The 19,448-nt window shown below is 36.9% G+C and overlaps 3 protein-coding genes across 8 annotated transcripts; 2 read left to right on the top strand and 1 right to left on the bottom strand.

Annotated features, from left to right (window-relative positions):
• Positions 1–1,984: 1,984 nt before the first annotated feature.
• Positions 1,985–9,435, top strand: LOC114719223 (small RNA degrading nuclease 3). Of its 6 annotated transcripts, none has more exons than XM_028904686.1 (13): positions 1,985–2,135; positions 2,479–2,519; positions 2,850–3,032; positions 3,167–3,250; positions 4,227–4,295; positions 6,452–6,592; positions 6,758–6,874; positions 6,956–7,025; positions 7,160–7,260; positions 7,481–7,615; positions 7,700–7,813; positions 7,974–8,069; positions 8,734–9,435. In XM_028904686.1, the coding sequence occupies exons 2-13, from the start codon at positions 2,487–2,489 to the stop codon at positions 9,178–9,180; spliced, it is 1,590 nt and encodes a 529-aa protein (XP_028760519.1). In that variant the 5' UTR covers positions 1,985–2,135; positions 2,479–2,486; the 3' UTR covers positions 9,181–9,435. The 6 variants fall into 6 exon arrangements, with proteins under 6 accessions (XP_028760519.1, XP_028760516.1, XP_028760518.1 ...); XM_028904683.1 differs by having other exon boundaries at positions 2,396–2,519; XM_028904685.1 differs by having other exon boundaries at positions 1,986–2,135; positions 2,420–2,519.
• Positions 9,436–9,527: 92 nt separating this feature from the next.
• On the bottom strand, positions 9,528–16,394 carry LOC114719222 (phosphatidylinositol 3,4,5-trisphosphate 3-phosphatase and protein-tyrosine-phosphatase PTEN2A). Its single transcript, XM_028904682.1, has 13 exons — positions 16,222–16,394; positions 15,252–15,738; positions 14,054–14,155; positions 13,899–13,955; positions 13,172–13,237; positions 12,325–12,501; positions 12,125–12,211; positions 11,937–12,001; positions 11,796–11,872; positions 10,888–10,934; positions 10,600–10,730; positions 10,342–10,411; positions 9,528–10,226 (listed from the first exon to the last, which is right to left on the bottom strand). The coding sequence occupies exons 2-13, from the start codon at positions 15,675–15,677 to the stop codon at positions 9,705–9,707; spliced, it is 1,827 nt and encodes a 608-aa protein (XP_028760515.1). The 5' UTR covers positions 15,678–15,738; positions 16,222–16,394; the 3' UTR covers positions 9,528–9,704.
• A 951-nt stretch (positions 16,395–17,345) lies between these two features.
• LOC114719206 (protein RER1A) lies at positions 17,346–19,311 on the top strand. The gene is made up of 3 exons (XM_028904663.1): positions 17,346–17,831; positions 18,488–18,668; positions 18,783–19,311. The coding sequence occupies exons 1-3, from the start codon at positions 17,461–17,463 to the stop codon at positions 18,837–18,839; spliced, it is 609 nt and encodes a 202-aa protein (XP_028760496.1). The 5' UTR covers positions 17,346–17,460; the 3' UTR covers positions 18,840–19,311.
• Positions 19,312–19,448: the final 137 nt, after the last annotated feature.

Raw genomic sequence — 19,448 nt, 5'->3', positions numbered from 1 at the left:
TTCTTGCTTTGCGCTGTTCTGATAAATATCACTTCTATCCTCTTTCCATTTCAACCCTTGTTTGTGTCCAAATCACTACATATGTGCTTTTGCCTCCATTAATACGAGGGCGTGGTTTTCACGGGAAGCCAGGTTTTTATGTTTTGTTTAAACATTTTTTTATAATTTCAATATTTAAATGTCCTTAAATTTTCCATCATAGGGAGATCGATGAATCATATCATAATTTGAAGGAAACAATTTGTATGGGTGAAACTATTCGAGATTCGGACTGCGATTATCCAATTATGGGAGAACCTAGTCATCGATATAAGGAATGTAGCCTCAAAAGCATACCCGCGCATTAGAAGTAATGCAAAATTGCAAATCAAACATCGATATTTCCTCAGATTGCAATCTCGAAGGCTTCAGTCCCCCAAAAAAGGAAAAAAAAATTCTCCAAGGCAAAGCAATCAAGCCTCCACCTCCTAGTTGATTGGAATCATAAATGAAGCGTCCAACGATTATTAGTCGAACGAAAATTAAACATTAAAAAATAGAGATTAAAATAAAGGGGATAATGGCTAAAAATAATAATGCACTGCATGTTATTATAATATATATAATAATTATTATAAAATACATTATAATATATATTTGTTAGTAAAGAAATAATATATATTGCATCTTTTTAGATAGGGTCAAATGGACAGGGTAGTATACCTTGTCGTTAGGGGTGTTCAAATAGGCATATCCTAGTACCGACCATATTGGGATGGGACAAAAAATAGGTCTAGGATGGGACATGGTCGTCCTGTCCTAGTCTTGTCCTAGTAGTATTATTTTTTATTTTTTCATCATATTATAATTATTTAGTGCTAAAAATACAAAATATTTAAGGTATGTGTAATACAAAATGTTTATATTTGTAGCTTTCAAGACATATGTAGTCAAATGATTATTATTTATTTAGTGTTTTTATAGTTGTTTATAATTTTTGGAATGGTGAAAATAAATTTTGGAGTTATTATGTTATTGATTATTATTTATTTGGACCTTTTTTTTTTTAAGAGAGTTAAGCCTAAAGAAATAAAAAACAAAAAACAATGCTTTCAAAAGGGATGAGCCCAAAGAATTAAAAATAGAAGGAGAAAAATAGCTAAAATTCATTGCAATAGGTCCAACCACAAAAAAAATATTTTTAAAAAAACAAAGCAGAACGTACTGGTTCTGTCCTATTCCTGTTGAGACCGAGATAACACCAGGACAGGACAGGACACGAGACAGATTTTCTATCCCTCCCTCAGTCATCGGGACCATTCCGGTCCCATCTTGTCCCGTGAACAGCTTTACCTATTGCCACTTAGCTCACAGCCTGGCCCGAAGTTGCCTTTTTTTTTTTTGGTAGCATATTTTTGGATCGGATAGGCAATTTTTTTTACGGGCTCGGGCAGATGTATTGGGCATATAGGCTCCATGCACACCCCCTAGTCCCCTACTTATGACTGCTGATCCCGACAGATTCTAATACCACTTCTGATTTTTAATATAAGAACTAGTTTGATATTTAATTTGATCACGAATATAATATCACAATACATCTTATTTCTCATATTTATTTAATTTTCAAAGTAATCTTTTTAATAATTGTATATGTTAAAAGTTTTATCAAATAATAGTTCTAGTTAATACACATGATTAGTAATGATATTTTAAAAAAAATAACACATATTTATTATAAATAACTAATTTAATAAATTTTTCTACTTTAGTTAGATTAATCAATTGGCTTTTGCACGGGAGCTAACATATTTTGTCTCTAATAAAAAGCTGTTTTCCATTGAATTCCCCACTCATCGGTGAAGTAAAAGAAATAATAACGGCCCGGCACCCCGACCCGGGCCGCCATTTATTTAAGAAAATTAATAATTTTTTTCAATAGAAATAGAAAATTTCATAGTTTTCTAATGCTTGCTGACTTGCTGTTTTGCGCCCCTTCCATGCAGGCATAGAACCCTAGTCCTATATTGGCATTTCCCCTTTGCCCGCTTCCTTCCCTGAGCTGTTTTCGCTGGGTCCGCGTTGCTTTGTCCTTCCTCTTCTCTCTCACTCTCCCTTAGTCCTGCTAGTTGCTGGCAGTCAGGCCTGCTAGCCAGGTAGTGGCCTCTCTCTCTCTCTCTGTGTTTCTTTTTTGGTTTCGTCGATTTTCTATGACACAGCTGGGACTGTAACGGGGTAATGTTACTTACTGTGATGCTAAGTCTAGTGTCTAATGCTTGTTTCGAAAGGTGTGGTGTTTGTTTCTGATTGTGATTCATATTATTGATACATGTTCAGGATTTTATATCAGGACTGATTATTTTGTTATGTATCGTCGCTTGTTGGTTTATATAATTTTTTTTTTTTTTGGTGGTAGGCTGGATTGTTTTGTTTCTTGCAGCTCGCTCTTTTATATGAATGTTTAAGGTATCTAATCTATCTAGCCTCGGAACTTCGAAGAATCTACAATGGAGGAGAAGATAGACGTTGCAGACAGAACGGTCAGTTCCGTTCTTCTATGTTTACGTTACTTCTGCCCTAAAATTTAGTTGGTTCATGGATGTCAATTTTAAGTTAAATTCATTTGCTGTGCTCTTTCTTTGGGCGATGATGATCAAGCATGTTGTCAGCTACTATTCAGTTACATAGATCGCTTCTGATTCATTCTTGGTCTTTGACAAGTATCTGTTTTAGCTTCTATTATTTCTAATGAAACAATAAAGGAACATTACATAGAAAAGGATCACGGTATCATTATTAGTACATATTGGCTTAGGGTGGTCCTTTTGTTATATACAAATAATTATTAGTTATTTCATCTATGCGAGCAGGTGCTGGTTGATATTGTAAAATTGGTACAAAAAAGAAGAATGCAGGGTGCGCTGGGAGACTGGAAAAACTTCTTAATGAGTCATGATAAAAAGTTTGGGTCTAATCTGAGTGATCCAGCAAAGAGGTCCCGTGAGACATTGGTTGCATTTCTAAAGACGTTTTCGAAGGAGGGTGATTTAAAGGTGAAGAACATTTAAGCTAAATGCCCTTGATAAGGGATAGTCCTTCTCATTTGTTTCCTCTGTGTGTTAGTGTGTTGGGGGGGGGGGTGTTTGATTGCTTTTTTTACTAAGTTTACGCATTTCCCTGTACTCAGATATTTGATACCATCCTGCGACGCTATTCTAATAAAGATTTATTTGGGTTATTCAAAGATAAGTCTTGTGACATCCCTGAGCAGGTATGTTTCGTAGTGATTGTTATATCCAAGACCACACGAATTGTTCTTGAACTTGTTTTCCAAATTGAATTGCAATTGATATTCTCTTTCTTGACATGATAAAATTGGTTGAGTCATTAAATCTGGGCTTTGCTTATTAATGATAGATTCTTCTCTTGTATGATATTTCAATTGATGATTTAATATCCATTTCCCAAAGGCCAAACTTGCTGTATGCATTCTAGATTCTGTGAACATATCATTAGTGCTTTATCAAGTGACTGTGTATATAATTTCATAGTAACACTCACTCTTTTGATTTTTCTTTATGCATGCATACCTTATGATTTATCTATGAAACTACCCATTATTCTAGTTATAGTTTTATAAACCATTGCTTTCTGAATTTATAACATCTAAATCAGCATTCCATGGTAAGGTTGATTCATATGTTAAGGATGTCTCAACACTGCAATCAAACCCAAGTTTAGTACCTAACATACAAGTGACCCTAAGTGATAATGTGACTTTTCTGAGATTCAGCAAAAGTAATTTTTTGGTACGGGTCAATTTACTTATATCCATTACAACCAATTCTCCGATCAAATCTCAAGAGTTGGATTTTATAATAAATATAATTATAACCCATTATATTTAAGTGAATGATGAAGTGAGGAAAAAATTTGAGACTTGATTGGAAATTCGGTTGTGATGGATGTAAGCAAATGCACCTGAGTTTTATCCTTTTGATATAACTTCAACAACTAGTTATATTGCTGTTTTGTTACTTGTTCTCTCCTGTTTATTGCTTGAAGTGAGGAATGGCAGAATGTACAAGTTTGTATATGATATGCCAATCTTTGAACGTGGGTATAATGTCTTCGAACAACTTTGAGTGGACGATTTTGGTCTTCACAATTTTAGTGGCGTTAATGTAAATGCCTTTGTTTCCTGATGATTCTACTACAATTTTTAACTTCTTTTATTGACAGTGCAGAGGCTCGTCCAAAACACTTTGCAGCACCCATCGTATCCATTGGATTATGCATTTGAAGAACTTGATGAGGTTTGCTCTGATTATCTATGCTCGAATCTTCTGGTCAACTTATTTACGTTTGAAATGCTGATGAACCCTTGACTGTTCTTGAGTATTTGTATGCATTTGGAATTGTCTTTAAATGTGTATCTCCCAACCTGCAAGTGATATATACCATGGTTATCAAAACGAGATACGAATCGTGAATCGGAAAGCCTATTTTTTGAATCTTGAATCGTAACGTATCGTGAATCGTAAGATTCATGAATAACTATTAAGGATGATATATAGGTAATTTTTGTATAAAAAGATATCAAAAGTTTGTAAATATTAGTTATTTTAAACTCACAAAGAAAAAAAAAAGCCAACATATGAAATTCTAAAGACAAATAGTCCTCAAAATCAATTCACAAAATCAAAATCCTAGTTTAAAAAGACTAAAATCACTGAACATAAAATTCAATTCCTCATTTATCATCTCCAAGATCAATGTCACTCAATTCATGATCATCCTCCATTAACAATGTCACTTCTTCATCATCCTCCTCTTCCCCATCTTCAGCATCATCTTCATTCTCATTCTCTTGTCTTACTATAGATTTTCCTTTGTTATTGGCTTTGGCATTCAAGTTTCTTGGACCTATGGGAAAAAAAACTTAATAAGTATGATGGTATATATTTAAACTACAAATTAACTTAAGTTTAGCTTTGAAATATTATACCTCTCTTTCTTTTCTTACTTGGAGCTCCTTCATCAAGAGTAAAACTCTCATGTATGTCCATCCATGACCCGTCCACTGGCAAGCATGGATTTTCTTTTTCAGTGATCCACTCATCATCAGATTCAATATCTGATAAACAGATTGGATCATATGTCTCTCCTTTTTCCTCTCTAATCTTCTGCCTCATCTCAAGTTGAAGGTTGTACTTGACAAATACAAGTGCATTTAACCTTTGTTGTTCTAAACGATTTCTTCGCTTAGTATGCACTTGATCAAATGTGCTCCAATTTCTTTCACATCCAGTAGCACTACACGTGAGACTCAAAATCCTCATAGCTATCTTTTGCAACTCCTTGCCCTCTCCTCTATAACTTTCCCACCAAAGAGCTAAAAAAGATACAATAATGAGAAATGATTTCAAAAATTCATATTTATTATTAAGATTAAAAATTACAGTCTTCTAAATAGAATAGACTATAGACTAGAGAATGGTACCAGGTTGCTTTTTGTTTCTAGTATCTATTGCCATGCTCCTTCCAAAAAGCCCCTTAGCAGACTTAAATGCTTCAAGTTGTTGATCAACTAAAAATCTTGTCTTTCTATCTGGAATCATTCTCTCAATAGTTTCATATAAACCAAAATAAACTTCCTGGTCCGCATTAAATTTTTCATCATAATGAAACCTACGAAAATAACAAATAAGTTATGTTTTTCTAAGTTCTAACATACAATTAAACAATAATATTTAAATTTTAAAGTGTATAAAACTTACTTAGGATTAAGAAAGTAGGCAGCCGCATGGAGGAGTCTATGTAATTGCAAAGTCCAACGAAGATATTCCGTATTTTTTTGTACCTTGATTCCTTCTTTTTAAAATTGTCAGCAATCTCTTCTTTGGCTCTGTCCATTGCTTCATAAATATATGGCATAGCAGGTTTAGAGTCACCATCTACAAGTCTTAAAACTTTTACAAGTGGACTCATAAGGGATGTGGTCAAGCAAATAGTGTGGATCATAATATAACAAGATTTGGACTCATAATACTAATACACTGTATATATAGTGTGGATCATAATATAACAAGATTTGGATGTGGTCACTTGCAGAAGGGTTAGCATGGCATCTATTGGGAAAAAATGGCAAAAAAATCCTTTTGAGGTGGTTTAAACAAAAATTTGGTTTTTTGATAGGGCATAGTGGCATCATGCATTCATGCAGCTGACTCTACTTAGTGGGATAAGATGGTTGTTGTACTATTTGATTAGCAAGACATTGGATTTTGTCTTGTGGATAATGTACATTGTCCTTGAGTTTTATATGACTTCAAGTTGATGCTTACTGCGTCCTTACTTTATAACAATCAACTAGCATTGGCTTTATATATATTGCTTATGTGAATTTTTATTTAAATAATGCAATTACTTATTCATTTTTTCTGCCCTGCTTTTTGTTATTGAAATGAAGGACTGGGTGGTTATAAACCTTAGGAAAAAAAACATGTTGCTGAAATCTACCAAGATGGTTGCTATTGATTGTGAAATGGTTCTCTGTGAGGATGGGACTGAAGCAGTAGTGAGTCTCTGTGTGGTTGACCGCAATTTGAAGGTATTTTGTGCCTGCCCCTTCTCTTACTCTCCCCATTTATATGGAAGCATGGTTGGCAGGTTTTATTCTTGTCTGAGACTTCAATGTTGTACTTTTGAATTAGTATTTCCTTTTTGGAGCTTAGCCAGCTGAACTATTTAGTAACTTTACGCATTGACTTTTCAGGTTATACTGAAAAAACTTGTACGCCCAAACAAAGCAATTGCTGACTACAGATCAGGGATTACTGGTGTCTGTCCTCAGGATCTTGAAGGTGTCACTTGCTCATTGGCTAACATACAGGTAAGATGCTGTTCACTTTATGCATTATCTTTATCATGCTTTCAAGTGCTTAATTGAAAGTATATGTTGTTTTTTCAACAGAATTCCTTGAGAATGATGTTACTGGATGGAACAATATTAGTGGGACATAGTTTGCATAATGATTTACGTGGTAAGCATCATGATGTTTATATTTGTTTGGTTCTGTCTGAATCTACCTCCGAGTTTGGTGTATATGAAGGGGGCATTGCCTCTGAAATTCTTTTCCTTGGTTACAAATCATCGACTAATCTCTTTTGGTTGCAGCACTGAAGCTAGATTATGTTAGAGTGATTGATACTTCATATATCTTCCAATACTCTGATGGCAATATTCTCAGGAGACCTTCTTTGAATGCTTTATGTAAGGCAAGTATGAAGTATATTTTTGTGCCAAGGACAAGATTTGTATTGCATGATGCCTAGTTTATGAAACAGTATTATGATTTGCTAGTTGGTCCATCTTTGGAGGGATTCCCTATGGTACATTTGTCATCTATTTTTGGCAACGCTTATTTATAATGTTGAGAATTTCCAGCAAACATGGATGATGTTAGATTCACATTTAGTCACCAACTGTGTTTGGCAGGCTGTGTTAGGCTACGAACTTAGGCAAACAGGTGCTCCGCATAATTGTGTTGATGATGCAATGGCGGCAATGAAACTTGTTCTTGCTAAGATAGAGCGTGGTGTGGATAATGCGATTCCCTTGGCTCAAGAGCCCGTAAGTCTTTGTGTATTAGCATTGGTATACTGATCTTATGGTTGGTTGTAACTTTTTGGTCCTATTATCGTACTAATTTTGCAGGTTCAGGTTCCTCAAAGCGAAATGGCTAAACTTCTTCTTCACAAGATATCATCTGGGGTTACTAGTGAAGAACTGTATAAAATTGTTCCTGGGGACTTCATTTTAGAACTGAGGGTAGATTATGTCCTCTAAATATCTCTACTTTTTTATGGAAGAGCTTGACTTGTAATTATCAGAATGAGAATGTTTTCTATTTGGCACCATTTAGATCATCCTAACATTATGGTGCTTTTTATCAGCCTTGAGTTGTTGTGACTTGTGAATTCTGCTGCAGCCGCCTAAAGGGAACAAATATTCTGCCCTCGCCATCTTCAAGAATCCGCAAGAGGCCCATGAGGCCTTTGAAAGTCTCCAAGGCAACCAAGAAAAGGTACACATAGTTCTATTCACATTTGCTTCTTGTTAGTGCAAGGTAATGCTCGACTGTGGTGTGCATTTTAATGCACCAATGCATTTGTTGGATGTCCTCTTTTTTTATTTCCCAACACTTGATTTATTTACTAGTTTTTATAAATCTTTTAAAGCCCGTTTGGTATGCTGGAATTGAGAGGGTGGAGATGGAATCCAGGTAAATTGCATTTTTGGTTCATTCCACCAAAATTGATCGGACTGGCTTCCTTATGGGGGAGCATGGAAATCCATTTCCACTATTCCTTGGACCATGCGGGTGGTCATTGGTGCCTTGCTGTGGCCATGGTCATTGATGCTTCAGTATGGCCGCTTGTGGCCTAACGATGGTCGCCAGTGCTTCATTGATGCTTCAGTAACAAGGGCATTTTTCCCTTTCGGTAATATATATTTAATGAAAATTTTATAAAGAATTCCATAATGATGCCCAACGCATTTTTAAACCCCTGTCCATATCCATCTCTATTTTTATCAAGATCAGTTCCAGCATGTCAAACGGGGCAATATTTGCATGGATAAGAAACTTTCAGTGAATTGGCATTGCGGTTACTGCTTGCTTGTCATGGAAGCTGTGCTAATGCAACATGTTTTTGAACTAATATTGTGCAATTATTATTTATTGACAGGATTCATTTGGACGTCCACAGAAACATGTCACATTCAAACTCAAGGCAGGTGTAAATGCCAGTATATTTGTTCGGAAAATGGCACCTGATGGCCCCAATGACTCTAAGAGAGCTTTAGAAGCGGACGAAACAACAGTGTTGAAGAAAGCAAAGATGGATCCCGAAATTGAAGGGAGAGTCTCAAAGAAAACAAAGATGGATCCAGAAATTAAAGGGAGAGTGTCGAAGAAAGCAAAGATGGATCCTGAAATTGAAGTGAATGCCACGGCCATCTCTAATAAGTGCGACTGCGACACCCACTTGAATGAGATTGAAGCACTAAACCAACGGCTGAAAGAAAATGATTTGGAGATTGAATCGCTGAAGCAACAGTTGAAACAAAAGGATTGTGAAATCTCCATATTGAATAAAATGGTATCTTCCTTGAACAAGAAATTAAGGAAATGATACGGCCTTCAGGTGAAACTTATGGTTTGCTTAAAATTATTTGGAAGATGCTCTGATCTTTAACACAGGGATCACCAAATGTGGGTTTCAGAAAACATGCGGGTTCTGCCCGTGAAATTTTGGGATTGAGGTTTTGTTGTACTCTAACACCGTATTTTTTATTTAATTGCGATTCTGATTTATGGCTTTGACACGTGTAAATGGAATATGAGACTATAGCCTTGACCATATCGAGAACAAAGCATCCTTCCAATCTCTCGTGTCCGGACTTTTGGCTCAACTAGGTGAAATATCTTGAGGACCTGGAAGATGACAGGTAATAGCATATGTGGAAATTAACACGCAGCTTGAACAGGATGTGAATTATATAATAGCACTAAATTTGGTCAACATATACAAGGAAAATGGAATAAATATTGTAATTTCCAGTGCGTTTGCCACTAATTATGACTCTTTTTGGTAGTTCAACTAGGTGCGAAATCCCGAGCAATCTAGTAATTCCGAAGAATTGATCTCAGTCGCCCTCAATCGCTTTCAAAATCTTCATCTCCGAAAGAAAAAACTGAAGCATCGGCTGCCATGGCCTTGATCTCATTTGCCTCAGCGTACTCTATTTTAGGGCTCCGGGGAGTTCTCTGAATTTTCGGACTATTTGATCCTTCTTCGTAAGCATTATTTTGTATACGTTCTTGATGCTGGAGTGACAGCTGCTTTGTCCCTGAGGTCAAGGTTGCCTCATGGTCTGTAGTGGTATCAGATGCTTGATGACCTTCCCCGTCTCTGAAATCAGATGTGGCTTTAGTTTCCCTGGTCTTTGAATCTTTGGCTTCCTCTCCTTCACTATCTGAGAAGACGTCATCATCCCCGTTTGTAGGAACCTTGCTCTTTCTTGAATCAGAAGCAAGCCTCGGATCTGAAGCGGAGACATTTCCTGTGTTGCTACTAGACCCTTTGCTGGCGGGTTTGACTTTTGTACGAGGAGGTAGGGTGCCGTTATAATCTGCCATTACCACTTCGACCTGAAATCCGGGAGCAGGGATCTTTCTCTGGATGGCAAAGTAACAGTTTATTTTGGGTTAAATAAATAATTGCCAAGCAAAGAAATAACCAACAGGTGTAAAATGGGCAAGGACATGATCGTGAAAGAAAATTGCTTTATACCTTGTCAAAACCATCAAGATCCGAGGCGTCCAAGATTTTTCTGTTTTCTGTCATGGTTGTATTTAACCAACTGCCAGAAAAAGAGACATTTAAAAAACTGCTCTTCTATGTCTTCAAGAAAATTAATTTCCATATCCGGCTTGAAAGAGAGAAATAACACTCATAGTTCTGATAAATTTGAGTTCTCATTCACAAGTAATTGTGAGAGGCAGAGGCTAAGTAATTGGGGGTCAAGAGAAGTAGGTGCACTATACAAACCAGTAGAAATCTCCCTGTCCATCATTAAAATAGATTTTGAAGTCCCCAGCCAACTCCGTTAGACCAGGCTCCCCAGGCAATGCAAATACCACAATTCCTTTCTTCGGAATACTGATCCAAAAGTCTTCCGGCTACAAATGAGTTAAGGAGAACAATTCAAGAATTAAATACTGGCATTACCCTTCAATGCCTTTTTTTTTTCCGTTCTTTTTTTTTTTGGGGGGGGGGGGGAGAGTGGGAGTGGGAGTTTATCTGATCAAATTCTGTCATCCAAAATAACATGCTTACCATCAGATCCTTTGTTTTTGGATGCTTTTTTGTGGTGAAAAGAATTCCTGAGGATTAATGAAGGCATCAGCAAGGGGTTATAACAACTCGACAGATGACATTTCATCAAGACGAGCACAAACTTGCGTCCGCAGATGTAGGAATGCATGTCAATTGCATTAATATAGAACAGTTCCAAATTGAAAAATGTAGGCATATTCGAGGACTAAGTTAAGCATATGTTCAATTTCTAGATATAATAACAAAACAATATGATACATGGCAAAACCTTGAGAAAGCAAAACAGCCAAATGCTCCTCAGTTCATTCACATCATTACATCCAATAGAGGTGTCGCTGGGTTACCTGATAAACTTTGGTCAAATCCTCTAAGTACCCCGTGTTCTGATTCCCTAACTACCCCTGCCCTTGATTTCATGTGACACAATGCATCAACATGGACTCGAAGCTTTTAAGATTCACAAGCTACTTGCACACTAGTTAGGGTTCTAATGCGTGATTTGTCCACCGGGCCAATGAAACTTAAAGTTTAGTATGAAGACAAAAGGGCAATCTATGATACTGTAGTTCTAAAATTAAGTGTAAGACTCTCCTAAGATTGTGCTCTCAAGTTTAATAGGAAAACTGCGCTGAAAGTGGGACTAAAGCTAACGAAAAGCTCAAACTATTCATCTTCTATATCTCTTTCGTTTGTGCATTGTTTAATCAGATATTTTTAAACATCTTTTTGAACTCTGGTTTTTATACTTTATATTAATTTTCTACTCAAGGGGCAAGTTCAAACTTGTGGGAATTTTCCACCTCTGCTTTACTGTAGTTCAATGTGCGATCGGTTTCCATAGATGATCTTCCGAATATAGCTTCAGAGTATGACAAAGAATCACATGAAAATAATGTACAACTACTTACCAGTATGATCAGAAATCGTAATGGAAGGCCTGATCCAATAAGGGCATTTGTGAAGCCGAAATCCTCTTAGCATGCACCTGTAAGATTCTAAGGTAAGAAATTAAAAAGCTTTGGTACATTGTGAAAAAAAGTACATCTTACCTCCGTCCAGGCTGAACCTCTCCTTTGAAGTGTGTTAACGTCCGTTCAAAGTATTTGACATACCTCTAGAAAAACCACAGAAACATTTAATCAGGAAAAAATGTCTAGAAGACGTCTTAAACAACATAACAAACTCGTAGTAGTAGTAGTAATAATAATAAGAAGAAGAAGAAGAAGAAGAAACAGACAATCTGACTAGGAAGAACTAGAGCTTTCCCATCAATGCATCTTTTCTGGTTAAAGCAATTAATGGCCTCCTCAGCAGTTGGGAAGAACTGCAAAATTACTGCTGAAGTTATTGACAATCAATATACGCAATGCATAGAAACAAAAAATGTAGCCAGTAACAAAGACTCCCAATCTTTTGAGACATATAAACAAAACTTGCCTTAAGAAACAAAAGAAGGCTACAAATCATCACCCCTGTTCTCCCCATGCCAGCTTTACAGTGAACAACTACCACATTTTGAATATCCTCCTTTAACCATGAATATGCACTTCTACAAAATGATGCTATAAGTTCAATAGGAGGGCAATTATGATCATCAAATGGGAAACTTGCAGCCTGAAAATAAAGTCAAGAGATTAATAGGGCAAGCATGGATCATGCCATTGTACTTCGATGTACCAATAATGACTCAATTAGTAGCATACAAATATTGTCTATATATTTGATACTTTCTTATTGACAGCACAGAATGATCCCAGGGATATAGAAATTCACAAACAAACCGAATTGGAAATACGGGATGCCTAGACAAAGTTTATGATTTTTATGAGCAAAATTGTGCATAATTAAATACTAGTCTATTGATGTTATGACTGAAACCTGAACATGCATATATTGAACCATTGAATGTGGAATTTCTGATATTTACTCTGAAATAAATAAGCAGAAAGCAAGAAAGAAAGAGAAGCCAAAATAGCGTTTCTATGCGTTTGAAAGGTACATTAAGGCCATAAAAGTAACCGATGTAGAGAAGGGTAACACGACAGCGGATGCAGCACGAGCACTTAATTTGATATAAGACTAAGTCGATTAAAACAATCAAACTTGATATCGAGTACATAGAAGAATATGCGCTTAATGCAGTAGAGAAGAAAGTGTAAATGATAGGTCCTAGAAATCTCACACGATCATCCAGATCCATATGACTAGGTTGTCCTCTGTGTGTGTGTGTGTGTACCAAGATATCAATTAGAGTGCTAAAATTAAAATTAAAATGGAATCATACCTTCCCCTTGAATAGTGATGCATCATACAACCTCTCTGAGCAAAGATTATATACTTTGTACTTTCCCTGCATTCATCAAAGAAAAAACTTAAGCACTATAGCGAAGCAAAATGTGGAAAGAAGTTTACATAAGACTAGACCAGACTCTTTCTAGATATAAATGCTGAGGAAAGTCAAGAGTAAATGATTTTGCAGGTTATAGATGCTGCCAAAAGTTGAATTTGAGGCCCTGAATATTTCTAAAACTTTCTTTCTGTAACGGGATATTCTTTTTCCTCTGGAAGCTTTATCAAGAAGTTCCGTTTGAAAATTTGTCATGAACACCACTTAGGCCAAAACTATTAAGCACTGAAAAGTTCCAATGCATGAATTATATTCCTTTGCATTGTGAGAAAAGGGATTCTTCTTTCATTCTACTAAAAACAGGCCACGAATATATTCATTCTACTGATGTTATTACTACTCTTCAATAACACCTTTCATTGCTTAAGTTATTTTGGGTAATATTTTATTACTTACCTTTATCTTTGGCTACAAATCATATGTCATCCAGAGGCCACCCACTAAAGAAACCGAAAATGTTCCCGAAAGCCCAGCTCTCTTTATTTCATGACAAGTTGTCTAGAATCCATAAATCTCTAAGACATTTCTTTTTTTTCTTTTTGGTTGTTGGGTGAATGTAATAGGCAGACATTAAGACCTTACAATTGAAGCAGGTATATCTTACCTCATGACGAGTTTCGAGAAATCTAATCACTTCTTCCATGTGATTGCGATAGAAACCCTGTTCCAGAGCTCTCCTTTAAAATACATTGAGTGACAACCAAACAGAGCGAACTGAACATTATATGCAAGACAATATATAAATACATATAGAGATACCTCGATATATCCGAAAACTCCAGAGCTAGAATCACCAGCTGGAAATCCCATAGCAATTATATTTTCGGTAATGTATGCCAGATCCAAATCGAACTCTTCATCCTGTTATGAAGATCAAAGAATAAGAGATATATTTCAGTTGTAAACAACATCGCGCATCTTTTGGCCAAAAAAAAAAAAAAACAACATCACGCATCTGAGTCAGTTTTCCCAAAAACTTCAAAGATCAATTCATTACAAGTTGAGGGGGGTTTCATTTAGAACACTACTCAACAGATTCAACACAATGCTGTTAGTTGATAACCTATAGAGCATCACATATAGAATAGTATCGATGGAATTGAATTAATACCTATGCAGGACTAAATTCCATTTTCAATCATCAATCACCGCGTTTATTTTCCATGACACTAAAGGAAAACCAACATATTCTGAGTTCATAGGAATAAAAGCGGAAAGCTTCACTGTATTATGAAGGTATGATTAATCTACGTAAAACTTATGTGAATAGGCCCTCTCTGCTACTAAAATTTTTGTGTCTCTAGTTTATACAGAACTCTGAATTTAGATATGAGATGCTTTCCTCGAGCATAAGTCATATCCATGCCCTTGCAGGAAACAATTAACATGTCTAAATTTTGATGTATTGGATAAATTATTATTAGATTAAAAATAAGCAGTGCTAATACTGACAAGTGAGAGTAAAATTCAGTGTGCTCGACCTGATTAGGTAGTCAACGTATGTTTCATCAAAGAACATTCATAGGTATCAGTTAATTATTTTCAAAAGCTATCAAAATTACTCTCAACTACTGTAAGAACCCAAGAGCAGCGCATGGACGATGCAAGAAAACCATCTGAAGTTTTTGCGTAGCGTTCATAATTAAAACAAGACAAAAGCAAGCCAAAGTTAACAGCACTAAAAGTAGGATTGATATAACAAGCAGCTTGATTCAATCAGTACAAATAAGGCTATATAATCAGGATTTAGACAATGAAATATATGGGATTCAGTTGAAATAAGGGAAGCAGAGGAGCCACATCACATTTCAAGTCCAGCACTTTGGGCACAAGTTATAAAAGAAAAATTGTGCAGCACGTTAACCCGGACAGGAGAGCTAGAGATATTAAATAGTAGGATATTTAACCATGGCAATAATAAGATCGAATCAGGAGTATAGGTACTGTGAAAACTCACCTGGTATCTACGTTTGTTTTGAGAGACAATATGGCGTGCCTTCACCTGCATCTTCTTTACTGCAGTCTTTGATGAGTCAACTAACCCTTTGGTAAATGATTCAATTAAATTAGGCTTCTCAGCCCCTGAATCGACCGGAGCAGTCTCATTGCTAACAGATGGCATTGATAGCATTCGTCCAAGCCCACTGGTAAGGAAAGAAAAATTTGACATCCCAGTATCTCCAGTCTGGGAGTCTCCTTGTCTTAATCTAAAGGCCTGTGAAAATTTCAGATTTGTCACCGGGGATGATTTGTCAGTAGCCGATAATGAGGGTGCCGGGTTATGGGCATTGTCATTTTGTCCAGAAACATTGGTGGAATGATGCTCAATATTGGGAGCTGAATTGATAGGTTGAGATGATGAATCCGCTGATGCTGGCTCCATGAGTCACCCAATGCTGGTCCGGAAACCGGTGCAAATTAGAGTTGGAGCGCCGCGGAAATGGCTAGCAGTACAAGCAACAGGAAAAATTAATTAACCGACAACTATAAAAGAAGGCCGACAGTATAGCCCTGTGCAATTACAAGATGAACGCAATCCTGAACCAATAACGGCAGAAACTACGACCATCCTCTGTAAATTCATAAATGTTCCATCAACTTCTAATAATCCAATCTACGATAACCAAACGTGGACAGCACAATTTTCAGATAAATCATAACTCTCATATACGGATCCTGACTACCATTACTTGATAAGCTAGTTAATTTCATTCCAAGTTATAACTCAACCCGCATTAGTCATGAATGCAAGCCCTTGAAGCAGGCACCTACGTCACTTTCTCTGATGTACAAAAAGGGATCTGGGAAAAGATGCTTGAATGATACAGAATTAGATACATTCGCGTTATACATGAAGATACGTGTGAGAACCTCCATTAAAACTAAGCACACCTATTTGTAAAATGCTGGATGAGTGAATCGCTTACCAGCAAAGGCGAATGATTCGATCTCTGTTGCACGAACTATAATGAGATAAACGGATGCACGTGAATGCGGATCATATGATGTGGAGCTCGGGATTTAGATAAAAGGACGTTGCCAGTGAAGAGCGTCGAAGGCAAGCGACAATTCAACTTTTGCAATATGAAGAGGAAACGTGGTGATTTGCTTAAACTGGCTTGTCCTGTGCTTGCTTGGGCTGAGCTCCGACCTTAGAGCGAGTAGGTAATGTAAGCTACAGATAATCACGACGTATCTCATTTCATGACATATTACTTCCTTTTTAACAAAACTCAATTCTGTTATTAGAAAGTTAGCATGTTTTCCAATTAAAATAAAAATATTATAATTATCCATTTTTTGATATGAGAATATAATAAAGACGATCGATTAAAAATTATACAGTTATTTTTGTAATGCTTTACCACTCGTATTTCAGCTCTGTTAAAGTTTAATGGAATTCCATCATCTCTTTATTTGATATCACAACAGTGCGCTTTTAAGTCTAAAATTAAGGATAAAATGCTTAATGTTACGAAAATAAACCAATAAAAAAAGTAAAGTATAAAAAAGAGAATGGGAGTAGAATAGTAGTGGGAGTTATTTGATAAAATTAAACAGCAAGAAGGGATGAACATCTACATTGGTAATATTCACAACACTCAATTTTCTCTTATTTTTAGGAGATATATTAACTATAGACCATAAACCACTTGTGTTCAGAAATGCCTTCAATTTCTTTTCTTTTTTTGGGATATAAAATGCCTACCATTTGTTTGAAAAAGAAAAGCATTACCCTTTTCGGCCATCATAATAAAAAGAAAATTACCCTGAAAAATGTACTCAACCAAATACTGCAATTTTAGGCACGCGACCAATGTTGTTTGGGTTACAAAGTTCATGGGCTCAAGGAGGCCCAAATTTTAAAGATCAAAGTAAAGAAACTCAACTGGCCCAAGATATCGGGAGAATCAAAGACAATATATTTTTGTTTAAAAAAAACCAAACCGTCTTGTAGCAACAAAAAGGAAAAAAAAAAAAAAAAAGGGCCAAACAGCCGCAACGATGAACCATGTGCGATTCGTGACCCGGGAACGGAGGGATCTCGTACAATACCAGATGTGCCATCCGCGATAGTTTCATTTCTACGCAGGCACTAAGGGGAGAAGGAGGAAACAAACAAAGAAGCGCCTACCATTTTAAAAATAGCTACTGCTGGGCCTTCAATGGACGCGGGAGCAGCCGGCGCCGCCTCCGCCACCGATGATCTTCCGATGACGGCTGCCATATCTCGGTGGAAATTCGCCGTGTCCCGGCAGTATCAGTATCTGCTCGACAAAGCGACGCCGCATGTCCTCCACCGTTGGATCGCCTGCTTAGTCGTGGCCTTCATCTACGTCATCCGCGTCTACATCGTCCAGGGGTTCTACATCGTGTCCTATGGTCTAGGCATTTACATCCTCAACCTTCTTATCGGATTTCTCTCCCCCCAGGTTGACCCCGAGATCCGGGAAATCTCAGATGGTCCGTCTCTTCCCACCAGGGGGTCCGATGAATTCCGTCCTTTCGTTCGCCGGCTCCCGGAGTTTAAGTTCTGGTACGTTTTAGAACTCTCTCCCTTTTTTCCCTTCAATTCACCCTGTGGTTTTCGATTGCTGTTTGACATTCATGATTGACCGTTTAGGGTCTCTGAATACTTACTCGGAATGATTCTTAGCCAGATTCTTTCTTGACGTACTTATGGAACATTGCTGTGTGCTTGTTCTGGGTACAGAACCAGTTGATTTATAAAATTCTTGTTTAGGGTTTTGTACCAGTACAATTAATGGGTCGAGTTTGTGCATGATCTTTGCTTGGAAGTGTGAGCGTAGTGGTTCAAATTGAAAATTGAGAGTTGAGGCATTTGACGACTTGGACTTGCCTGCTATTAATTTAGTTTGTGATGGGTTCCTGACGCGATGTTTGGGGCGGGGAAGCAATTGGGGAAATCAGGATATTGTGTGGATCAATGTGCTTCGTCTGTAAGCCTGACTTTGTTTTATAGTTTTTTTTTTGTATCGCCATACCCATGAAGTTCAGCTCGACGGAGCTTTACCATGTCTTCTGTGGTTTTTTTTTTTTTTTGGTTGGTTACTAATGTGTTATTTATGGTATAACTTTATGTTTGGCCCTGTGAAAAGGCCTGTGGAAAAATTTATTTGTTGGTTATTAATGTTGCTCGTACTGAAGCTGCTTAATTTTCATTTGTTGCAGGTACTCGATTACAAAGGCATTTTGCATTGCGTTTGCGATGACATTTTTTAGCGTATTTGATGTACCGGTGTTTTGGCCAATTCTTCTCTTCTACTGGGTAGTCCTATTCTCGCTTACCATGAGGAGACAGATATCTCACATGATCAAATACAGATATGTGCCATTCACATTTGGGAAACAGGTAAAATGTTTGCTGTTTTTAGTCGTCACAGATGTGGTGTTCGTTACTGAGCAGTATACGTTTTAGATCATACATGTTACTAATTATGGTTTTGTTTTCATTATTTTTATTCAGCGCTATGATGTAAAGAGAGCAACGGCAGAGAGCTCAACCCTTCTTCCTAGGGACTGAATCCTTCAGGTTGATTGAACTTTATTTGCTTCATTTAAGTGGCAGACCCACAAGTTACTTGATTGCATATGCAGTATTCTTTGAACAGCTGGAGCAATCTGAGTTTATTATGCCTGACTACCTCGAGGACGGGTTTGGGCGTCCTGGATGTGCAACTTTCAGTTGAGCACTGATGTGCCACCTGGGAAGATTCTACATCCGAGTGAAAGATCTAGTTTTGGGGAAGGAAAAGGGTTGCTGAAGGCTCTTAACCCTTACCCCTAGTTTTCTTTTAATATTTACCTTTTTCTAATTTCTTGGATTTCAATATAGGTGGGCAATTGCCATACTCCTTTTGCTGAATTCCTATTTAAATGACATGAAATTCTATTAAGCCTGTGTAGAAGGTCTCCCTGTCATAATTGCAATGAATTTATAGTTATAGTGATCGATCTATTGCAATGAAAGTAATTTTGGCCAATCTGTTTTGATAGCTGAACTGCGTTGCCGCTGCTTCTCATAGGATTCATTTTTCTTGATATTATTCTTTCTGTTATGTCAACCTACTATCCATATGGAGGAAACATGTGAGGACCTAACCCTACTGTTAAGACTTTCAAACCATCATAA

Source organism: Neltuma alba, unplaced genomic scaffold, assembly GCF_004799145.2.
Source record: "Neltuma alba isolate B1F8T4 unplaced genomic scaffold, ASM479914v2 tig00011899_pilon, whole genome shotgun sequence".
NCBI lineage: Eukaryota > Viridiplantae > Streptophyta > Magnoliopsida > Fabales > Fabaceae > Neltuma > Neltuma alba.
Note: the sequence above shows the minus strand (reverse complement) of the source record. Positions and strands in the feature narration are given on the sequence as shown.

What these genes read in the sequence shown, in the direction of transcription:
- LOC114719223 (XM_028904686.1), top strand. Translation starts at nt 2,487, where the DNA reads ATGGAGGAGAAGATAGACGTTGCAGACAGAACG. An exon ending in TGGTTGACCGCAATTTGAAG is followed by an intron (nt 6,593 to 6,757) that starts GTATTTTGTGCC and finishes TTGACTTTTCAG; the next exon opens with GTTATACTGAAAAAACTTGT. An exon ending in ACTTCATTTTAGAACTGAGG is followed by an intron (nt 7,814 to 7,973) that starts GTAGATTATGTC and finishes ATTCTGCTGCAG; the next exon opens with CCGCCTAAAGGGAACAAATA.
- LOC114719222 (XM_028904682.1), bottom strand. Translation starts at nt 15,677, where the DNA reads ATGGAGCCAGCATCAGCGGATTCATCATCTCAACCTATCAATTCAGCT. An exon ending in AAAACAAACGTAGATACCAG is followed by an intron (nt 14,156 to 15,251) that starts GTGAGTTTTCAC and finishes TCTTCATAACAG; the next exon opens with GATGAAGAGTTCGATTTGGA. An exon ending in GAGGTTCAGCCTGGACGGAG is followed by an intron (nt 11,873 to 11,936) that starts GTAAGATGTACT and finishes AGAATCTTACAG; the next exon opens with GTGCATGCTAAGAGGATTTC.
- LOC114719206 (XM_028904663.1), top strand. Translation starts at nt 17,461, where the DNA reads ATGGACGCGGGAGCAGCCGGCGCCGCCTCCGCCACCGATGATCTTCCG. An exon ending in CTCCCGGAGTTTAAGTTCTG is followed by an intron (nt 17,832 to 18,487) that starts GTACGTTTTAGA and finishes CATTTGTTGCAG; the next exon opens with GTACTCGATTACAAAGGCAT. An exon ending in CATTCACATTTGGGAAACAG is followed by an intron (nt 18,669 to 18,782) that starts GTAAAATGTTTG and finishes ATTTTTATTCAG; the next exon opens with CGCTATGATGTAAAGAGAGC.